Genomic DNA, 10,593 nt, shown 5'->3' on the forward strand with positions numbered 1-10,593 from the left:
AACTCCATGTAGCCACGGTGCCCATAAGAATAGAAAGTGCTGAGTGCTGTGCTGAATGCAAAGAGTAATAATGGCATACTTATTAACTGAAATTAGTAACATAAGTGATGGGACGCTTCCATTTACAAAGGGCTACAAATATTAAGAGTACTGTTTTGATACAAATCTAACTATTACTGTACCTCTTGAATAGTATTTATATTTTCTATGGCATAAAGCCAAAACATTACACACAAAATTTCCCCATGTTTGGAAGCCTCCCCTTCTCTAAAGAGGGAGAGAAGCTGGGAGGTGGGGGAGTCACAGGGTGGGCCTGGGAGGAAAAGGAGAGGAAGCTATGCTTGGGATGTAAAGTAAATAAATAAATAAATGAATTGAGGAGAGCTGGAGAGATGGCTCAGTGATTAAGAGCATGACTGCTCTTCGAAGGTCATGTATTCAATTCCCAGCACCCACACGGTGGCTCACAACCCATCTCTAGTGGGGATCCGACGCCCTCTTCTGGTGTGTCTGAGAACAGCGACAGTGTACTCACATGAAATAAATAAAACTTTAAAAACAATTAATGAAAAATTCCCCATGTTCATTTCTACTTTTCTCAGACCTGAGGCAAGAACTGGCAGAGGTTGCCCACTTGGATGTTCAAGGCCGCGACTTGCTCTTCCACTATCTTCTGGGTTACAGGTTTTTTGTTGATGAACCAAAAGGACTGATTTTTTATCACATCAATTTCACGGGTGATTATAAGATTTCCAGAAGTCCTGAACCTAATTAAAGAACAATTGAAAAGCTTTTATATTCAAAACACACAGTAATTTAGGAAAAACATTTCTATTACTTTTCCTATCCCAAAGTCTAAGAAATAGTACTATAGTTTTTATTCTTTCTGGTATTTTTGAATCCTTCCCACCTTGGAAACATTGGCTTTTGTTTGTTATTATCCCCCAATAGGCCATGTCAGTTACTATCTGGTTAACATTCAAAAATTACCTAAATTGTTGAAATTTAAAAAAGTGCCAATTTAATCCTGAAACACGAGTTTATTTATCCTTTAATCATTATACTATTCTTCAATCACATCCTTTGTCAAAACTGACTTCCATGGAATACAAATTTCCCCAACCAAAAACTCTGCACCCAAGAGTAAATCATGCATTGCTCATTCCTTCATGTATTCCTTCTGAATCCAGAGAGAACTATAATCTATGCCTCTACGGAACCATTACCTAGTACAGTGATGGTTTGATACGCTAGGCCCACAGGGAGTGGCACTGTTCTGAGGCGTGTCGTTGTTGAAGGAAGTGTGCTGCTGTGGGGGTCCTTACAGGAGCTGCCTTGAACACGGTATCTGTTCACAACTCTGGAACCCTATCTTAGGCACACACAGAATCTGAAAGAGGGTATTCACTTATTTTTTGCTTTCAGAAGTACTTGCTTCATACTGCTCATCTGTTCACCCATCTTCTCAGAAGGTGATCAAAGTCAAGGACTTAAGTACATCAGGTAAACTTACTACTATGCTATGCTCCAGCCTAAGTAGTCCAAACCTGGCAAAAAGAAACATACTTAAATTTGTGAAAGACTACCATTTCTCTCTGGTGTGTGTTTGTCCATTTTAGACAAGTAGTCCAGGCTGACCTTGAATTTGTTATCTAGTAGAAAATGACCTTGAATTCCTGACTCTTCTGAATAGCATCCATCTCCTTATTTTCCTGCCTCTACTCTACCTCCTAAGTGCTAGAATTATGAAATGTACCTACATCAGACCTAAGGACAACTTCTTAGTGTATATTAATCAGTTGTATACTTCTGTTTTATTATTCCATTAAACTACAATTTCTTGAGAACTTTCCAAAATAAATTTGTTTTTAAGAGACACATTAAAAAGTATATTTGCCACAATATTACATTAATATTCTTTTCCAAAGTCATCAAAAAAGCATAAATACAAGCTGAAAAATTATACTAAAAAGGAATGTTTTAGAAGCTTTAATACTTACAGTTCAATTTCAACCAAACCTTTGGAACATCCTCTCTTCACGAAAAACCCAACCTATAGTGTAAGGAGAGTAAGTGAGTGGTGTCAACAGTATTTCCGAGTAAACCATCAGAGAGCTAGAAGAGTCAACCATCAGAGAGCTAGAAGAGTCATTACTCTTCGCTAAATCAGTCTTTTCCCGTCACCACATGAATGTCCTCCTCTCCACTTTCTAAAAGCTACAGACCAGGTCCTTCTGCTCCTCTTGTACTACACAACTCACAGCAGTTTCATTACGGGTCGCTTCAGTGCTAGGCAGTTAAGACTCTTACAAAGCTGCTAATAATAAGGTGCTGAAACGGAAGAGAGAGGATCTGAGTTTGGGTGGCCCAGCTCCTGAGCCTATGTACCATGTATTTGGGTAGCCCAGCTCCTGAGCCTATGTACCATGTATTTTCAGAACAAGTCCTATATTCCAACTACAAAGCTCTGTGCCAGATCTACTACTGTTGCAGACCACCCCAGAGGTGCACAGACTAAACATTAACAGCCACTCTAGCGGTACCTATTCTGTCTTTAAGACAGACTTGCCACCAAGTACCTTTCAAAAATAAATGATAATTTACATAGTAAAATTAGACATCTGAACTAGTTCTGATAACTATGAGCTTAAACCCAAATCAGAGTAAAGGATGAAAACATCAGATTGGACCTTAAGTTTGAGCTCCAGAAATAATAAATACTAAAATAACAGAAGCCTTCAGCACGTGGTAGAAGGAGCCAGGAACATTAGGAGTTCAATGTCACCCTCAACAACAGACTAGGTTATTAGTCAGCCAATGCTCCATAAGAACCTATCTCAAAATACAAAACAAAATAGGGAAAAATGAATATGATCAAATACATTGTATGACGTTATCAAAGAATAAAAACATTTTAAAAAACAAGGAAAAGTGGTAACAACACAAAATAAGGTAGGTACAGCATCATAAAGTTTATATATTTTTAAGGTATTGAGCGATAAATTGAAAAAAAGCTAAATCAGAATGTAGTGACAAGCAAAACATTACATAATATATAAATAAAAACCAAGAGCTGGAGAGTAAGAGCACTTGCTGCTCTTTAGAGAACCTGTGTTCTGCTCCCAATACCTATGCTGGGTGGTTCACCATCATCTAAATCCAACTGTGAAGAAAAATGAAAAAATGAGCCTCCACAGGTAGGCTCGCGCTCTCTCTCTCTCTCTCTCTCTCTCTCTCTCTCTCTCTCACACACACACACACACACACACACACACACACACTTTAAAAACACAAAATAAGACCTTGTAATAATCTTTTTAATCATGTTGATTTGTGAGAATGACTGCAAACAAATTACCATTTATTACATGCTGCTAAGATAAACTTGCAACTTTCCAAATTCAATTGCCAACCCTGAACCATATACTAAACTAATTTTATAGACAATGAAATTACAGATCAAAAAAATGGGGGCAGGGGGTCCTATAACCTGTTATCTTTAATTCCTACTATGGGTTCCAATGACAACTCTGTCACACATACTCTTCAGCCTTGGCTGGCAAGGTAACTTAACATTGTTTCTCATATAAAGACGACAGATCTGAAGAAGCAAATTGTGTACTGTCCTGAAACAATTAAAATATTTGATACCAATTGGGGGGGTAGTTCTTATTTATTATAAAGTATCTATACAGATGATTTATATTGTACTTCTAATAAAATTTTATACTTAGATTTAAATAGAAATAAAGTATTCTTGCTGAGAACTTAGATCTTACGTAAATAGTAAATCTGTAGATACAGAAGGCCAACAGTCTGTATTTAGGAACCACGGCACTCCAGAGCCTCTCTTAAGGTCTCTACCAGTCCAAAAAGAAATGTAGTTTCTTTAAAATAAAAACTGCAAGACTGGTAAAAACTACTACAGCAAAACCCATTCTAACTGTACAGAATTAGAGACTACAACCCAGGAGACCAATGAAGAGGGACTGAACTCATTCATGACTTGACAGAGTATATATGAAAATCTGAGCTAGTCCTTGCAATTAACTTCTTCAGCCTCCTTATCTTCTAAATGAAAGTCTGATGTTCAGACCGCTAGTAAAGGCCACAAGGCTAATTTATTAAAAGAGTAAAGTATCTTTTCTAGCCTACAAATATCTCTGATACAGCTTGTTTTTAAAAACTGGATTTTAAATAGATTTATGTATAATTTTAGGGAGTATTGGTTCAATTCTGTAGCATTATATCACATTGTTTACATACAGCCCTAACTCTGCAGTGTTCTCAGCAGTTCACTTTAAACTTTACCAAAACACTTTTTATTTAACTTTTAAAAATTATATCTATCTGCAGGCAGAACACATGTCATGCCCTGTGTATCGGCTCTCTCCTCCCAACCAGTGGGCTTCAGAGAACTCAGCAGCTTGGTAGCAATCACTTTTACCCTCAATCTCACTTACCCTCAAACTTTTCTTTTAAAATACAATTTTATAATTTTTGTGTATCACTATTACATCTTTGTTAATTTACTCCTAGGTTACTTACACTTGTATTGTTATTGCTATACCTGGGGCTAAGAGCACGATACACTACTGCAGAGGACCAGAACTGTTCCAGCACCTACAATGAATGGATGGCTCACAACTGTAACGCTAGCTCCAGGGAACAGGACAGCCTTTTCCAGTCCACAGACACACAGACACAGATGGTACTTTTAACTACATCATTTTGTTCACTGTTAATTTACAGACATCTAACCTGGTATCTAACAATCTGACAGATTTCCCTATGAAGACATCAGGTTTATTTGAAAATTCCTTTGTGGTAAATAATCTCTCTTTATTTGTGATGGCTGTTATCACTTCTTTGTCTTAGAGCAATATTAAAAGTAACCAGAACTTTCTCCTGAGTCTACAGTGTCCTTCTAGAAGTTCTAGGTAAAAGAATGCTCATTTGGCATACTTAAGAACCTAAAATGTAGACATTAACTTGTTTATAAAAACAAATAGTTCTGAATTTTCTTTAAAATTATGTAATTTAAGTAAGTCAGGCATGGTTGTGCATGCCTTTAATCCCAGCCCTCGGTAAGAGACAGGCAGATCTCTGAGCTCCAGAGCAGCCTGGTCTACAGAGGTAGTTTCAGGGCAGTCAGGGCTGCTACAGAGAAACCCTGTCTTGAAATGCCAAAAACCAAAGAGGAATTACGTTAACTCACCTTATCTGCACGCCCCATGAAAGCAGGCTTGCCTGCTAGGCCAAGGCAAATGGCACACACTATGCTTGACTTCCCTGTTCCATTGGCTCCAATAATCATATTCAGATGGGGCCCAGGAGACACTTCACAGATGTCATATGTTCTGAATTGTAAAGAAGCAAATCATTAAACAGAAATAAGAGAAAAACCTTTTCTTTGTAAATGCATCTTTTTGTTCTTTGCATTATCCACAACCCTTTCATAATTCATTTAAAGCCAGCTAATGTTATGAATGGAATGTTAGTTAGGGGGGATGAGGTGCCGAAGAGTCAAGCCAGGGCCTTTTACATGGCAGGTAAATGTTTTATTGCCTATGTTTTAATGCATCTTTTTGTTCTTTGCATTATCCACAACCCTTTCATAATTCATTTAAAGCCAGCTAATGTTATGAATGGAATGTTAGTTAGGGGGATGAGGTGCCGAAGAGTCAAGCCAGGGCCTTTTACATGGCAGGTAAATGTTTTATTGCCTAGTTCTACCCTTAACCCTGTAAATTTTAAATAATCAACGTATAGAGGGGAAAACTCTATCAATGGAAAAAGTAACAATGCATATGTAAAATAAGAGCACAGGGCCTTAGCATGGTGGCACATGTTTTTAATTCTAGCATTCAGGAGGCAGGGTTTTAAAAACCTGGTTAAAACAAACCCATGAGTTTGGGGCTACATAGTGAGATCCTGCCAAGAAATATACAATCCAAGTTTGAAACCATTATCCTCTTTTGGGAGACTATATCAAAGCTATTGTACTTATTTTTACCTTAATTTTTGTAAAATAATTTCAAAACAAATTTGTACAAAAAAACCATGGCTTCTTTCCTAATGTTTTACTCTAACATATTTTTCTTCAATTAAAACAGTAGATAATTCATATTTTAATATTTAAAGCAATCTAACAATTATTATTCAAATGACAACGTCATCAAATAAACAGCTTCATTTTATCACTTCCTTTAATATGCTGCAATAAGATTTCAAGAATCCATAACAGTTTACATTCTAATAATCCCCATTCCTCTGGGAGAAGGCAAGGATATATATATATATATAACCAGAGGGATCTGTAATCCTTATATACACCATAGCGTCCAGTATGCTCTAACCCCCTACACAGTTAGTCCACAGTTAAATGAATTGAACATTTAATTTATATTCAGTACTCTAAGTTTTGTATATCTGCTGCTTCTGTGAGCTCTTTTTTTTTTCACATACTTGTTAGTGTTTAATGATTTCCACATTTACATACATAAAAATTTGAACTTTTTTGCCAACAGGAAACATTGGAAATAATGCCTGACGATGAGAGAGTTTATCAGTCAAGTTTAGGGATAATATCTAGATGAATTCCTTTTATATAAGCTGTAATATGACTTTAAAACATCTCTCACTCGTGGTACTAGGAGTCAGAGGAGCAATGCCTGTTTTTAGCCTTTTGCTAAAGCCATGAGGAGTTTATCAAGTGCAGGAAGGAATGGCTGGAGGACCCCTGGGCACTGCTCTGTGGCTTACCGTGGATCAGGCCCTGTCACACATAGAGATGCTTTAGTTTTCTGTGAGCTCTTAAATGATTTTTCTCCTACATATTTTTAAGATTCATTTTATTTATTTTTTTATTTACTTATTTATTTATGTTTTTCGAGATGGTGTTTCTCTGTATAGCCCTGGCTGTCCTGGAACTCTGTAGACTAGGCTGGCTTTGAATGTACAGATCTGCCTGCCTCTGCTTTATAAGTATAAGGATTAAAAAGGAGCAAGCTACAATGTGGCTTCATTACTTATTTTTAATCTGTGTTTAATTCTCATTATTTGTCGAGGCAGCTTCGGCAAGATATGAAGCAAGCTATAAACGTAGACATTCCTCTAGCTTGCCTTTCAAAATCCTTAATTGGATCTATAAATAATATTCCTTCTCTAGATTTTTAGTGCTTAGGTACACCTAACGAATCCCCAAGAATAAATGCCAGAGTACAACTAACATGGTAACTATATAAATAATTTAACAAAGCACACCAACTTTAACACTTAAAACCTTAAAAGGCCAGGTGGTAACAAAAATGTACATGTGATAAAGATCTACAGGGATACACATGGAAATCTAGTATCATTTGTTTAAAAAGAGGTGGGGTGGAGAGATGATTCCACTGATGAGAGCTTTATCCTCTTCCAGAGGCTCCAAGTTTGGTTCCCAGCACCAACATAGTATAGCTCTCTCCACTCTCAACCCCATCTGACTAAATTCCCTCATAGCAACCTCCCATCCTATCTCTAGGCCATTTGAATTCTCTAAGCCTAGCCTCCCTACTTGCTTGGTATTCACTTCTCTCAGCCTTACTCTGTGACAACTTGGTGTCAACTTGGCTACATCTAGAATTAATTAAAACCTAAGCAGCTGGGTACACCTGTGAGGGATTTTTTTTCTTAAAATTATTTGAAATGGGATCTTTGGAGGTGCGATGATCCACCTTTAATCTGGGCCACACTTTCTGCCCGCAGCCTATATAAAGGACACAGAAGGAAGCTTGTTCTCTTTGCCTACTTGTTTCCACTCTTGCTCTCACTACCAAGTCCATTCCTTCACTGGCATCAGAGTCTACTTCTCTAGGATTCTGAAGACCACTGGAGACATCCAGTGTCATAGACAGAGTAACTACTGGATTCTTAGAGACACTGTCAATGGTAGACAGCCATTGTTGGACTAGCTGAACCAGAGCCTGTAAGCCATTCTAATAAATGCCTTTTCCTATATGGATGTAGATGCATTCTGTAAGTTCTGTTCCTCTAGAAAACCCAAATAGACTCCCCAAATCTAAACTCTTACATTAAATAAACAAAAGCGTACGCAACTGTGCATTCCCAACTACATTCTCTTTTTACTGCTTTTTGTCCAGGCTTTTCTCTCTTATTCTTCCACGGTCTAAAGAGTTCTCTTTTGAACTACTTTATCAAAGGGAAAACATTTTTTTCCAATTGCTAAATGTAGGAGGCTTCATCACGAGTGCAACGGAGCCGGTATTTTAAGTATTACTTTAACTAATAAGCTTCTCTGACAGGCCTCTCAGGACTCTCATCTTACCTTCCTGTACAGGTGGATCGATGAGCTCATCTTCTCTCAGTCTTACAATAAAGACTTTTAATTCCAATTTATATTTTCCTTTTTGTAATTTCAAAGGCTTCTGTAACATCAATCACCACCTATACACATGACTCCCAAGTCTGTGACTTATTCTTTTTTTTTTTTTTCCCACGTGGAGAGGTTTAATGAGAGAAGAGTAGAAGAAGAGAGGAAAGGCGGCTGGCCATAGGCACTTGGAAGAGGGGGATGAGGACAAGAACAGAGAAGTACAAAGAGCAAGAGGGGTAAGAGAGAGTAAGAGCGACTTATTCTTTCTCTCTGAGCTCCAGGCCATCCACACAACATTTCTCTTAGTTATCCCACAGGAAAGTTCAAGACAGAGGCGCTCAACTGCGTTCATTATTTATTCTCCCCAAGCTACTCTCTCTTGAATAACACCTGGCCAGTTAGCCAGAGACAGACTTGGGAAGAACTAGGGCACTCCTCCACTCTCATGCCTCACAATCCAGAGGCAGATCTTATCAAATAACCTTTCAACTTCTACTCTGTTCACCCTGCATTCTTGCCTTCTTACTTTAAATATCCTTGCTTGCTGTCTGGCACCCTTGCAAAACCATCCCTCAGGTCCCCAAGTGCCTGCAGGGTGATGCTGTAGTTCCTTAGCCTAGTAACAGAAAAGCCAGAACAATAGTTTCCAACATATGTTCTTAGAGTCTATGTTAGGTCACTCACTAAACATTACAAACTGGCTTTCAGGCAGTTCCTTCTTTATGTAATTATCTTCCCTTCTTTTCGGTTTTAGTATCTTCTTCACAAAGCTCTGATAGTTGTGGATGAACTTAGCCCTTTCAGTCTTCCGTGCTTCTCTGACATCCCGGGTAGATAAGTCACAGCAGATAACCTCATGCTGGGTACATTTATTTACCTCCCCTGATCGGGATTCAAATTAGCTACTCAGCTATTAGAATCTATACAGACCCGGGCAAAAGCCAATAGCTTTGAGTTTATATCATCAACAAAGACAGGAAGAAATACAGCGATGTGTAAATAAAACAAACGTAACCCCTGATACTTAAGTGCTTGAAAAAAAAATGGTATTGTTATTACAGTTCTCTAATTTATTCAAGCCTACATTTAGGTAAAGGTATCTTGAAAGAGTAACTCTAAGATGATAAACAGATGATAATATTTTTGGTAACATTTAGAATCTCAACTAGTTGGGGTGGGGGCGAGGAATTGGAAGGGGTCAAGAATCTCCAAGAAGGTACAAAAACTGGGAACACGATTTAATTTCTTTGGTACACTCTAACCAACCATTAGCATCTTATCTGCCCACTCGGAAAACATGTACACTTTTCAAAATCTGCCACTCCGATGTAACTGTGGCCTATCGAGTTTTGTGTAGTGCACAGGTCCCTGGCAGATCGAGGTTCGCAGAGACCTGACCCCTTAGCATATCCGACTGCATCCGACGCCTTCCAAAAACCATTGGGTGGATAAAAGACATCAGGCCACATATCTACTATAGCCAACAAGGCCAGTCTCCACGGCCTAGGCAGGGAACGCCTCAGGGTTAGCCTGGCACAGACCGGTTCCCCATCGCCGGGCACACCCCACGGCCCCGGGCCTGCGGGCCGCTTGCTCCCCTCCCAGGTGCGGCCTGCCGCCACTCACAAGAAGTTCTCCATGGCGATGCGGACGATTGAGCCCTCCACGAAGAGTCCGGACGGCCGCGGCAGCGTCGACGTCGGGTTCGAGTTCTTTCTCTTGCTCGGGAACTCGGAGGAAGCATCTCTCGGGAGAGACCTCTTGGAAGCCTGGGGGTTAGGGGCAGCAGCTTTCCCACTCGGAGTCGCCATCCTGGCTTCCTCCGCGTCCCGCAGCGGCTTCCGTTCCCGGCGAGCCGCAGCCCAGGAGCCTCCGCGCCCGGCTCCCGCGCTAACTGACCCCGCCTGACCCCACCCCCCACGGCCGCAACGCGCCTGCGCAGTTCCGCCCCGCAAAAACCGAGGCCACGCCCCGACCAGCCCGCCTCTGTGGCTTCAGAAGGCATAGATGCTGGTCTGGGTGGTACTGGAAGGGACTGTGACTCGAGGACCGATTTCTGTAGGTGTCGGGATTTTCTTCTTAGAGAATTTTGAGTTTAGAGCAATATGTGAATTGCACTTACTATTTGGAAACCTGCCTCGGAGCCTCCCGTGCTTGGGTCGCTTGCAAGTTTGCGACTGCGGTCCCCCTCACCCCCCCCCCCCCCACCCCGAACC

General features: G+C 39.9%; 1 protein-coding gene across 3 annotated transcripts in view; it reads right to left on the minus strand.

Annotated features, from left to right (window-relative positions):
- Window positions 1-10,273, minus strand: part of Smc5 (structural maintenance of chromosomes 5) — a 64,634-nt gene extending 54,361 nt beyond the window's left edge. For 2 of the 3 annotated variants that reach the window (NM_001438179.1, NM_001438178.1), the window contains 4 exon segments: window positions 605-767; window positions 2,001-2,053; window positions 5,219-5,360; window positions 10,004-10,273. In NM_001438179.1, the coding sequence (NP_001425108.1) occupies window positions 605-767; window positions 2,001-2,053; window positions 5,219-5,360; window positions 10,004-10,188 (543 nt within the window). In that variant the 5' untranslated portion in view covers window positions 10,189-10,273. 3 annotated transcript variants of the gene reach the window in all.
- Window positions 10,274-10,593: the final 320 nt, after the last annotated feature.

This window comes from Rattus norvegicus, chromosome 1 (assembly GCF_021556685.1).
Source record: "Rattus norvegicus strain SHRSP/BbbUtx chromosome 1, alternate assembly SHRSP_T2T, whole genome shotgun sequence".
NCBI classification, from domain to species: domain Eukaryota; kingdom Metazoa; phylum Chordata; class Mammalia; order Rodentia; family Muridae; genus Rattus; species Rattus norvegicus.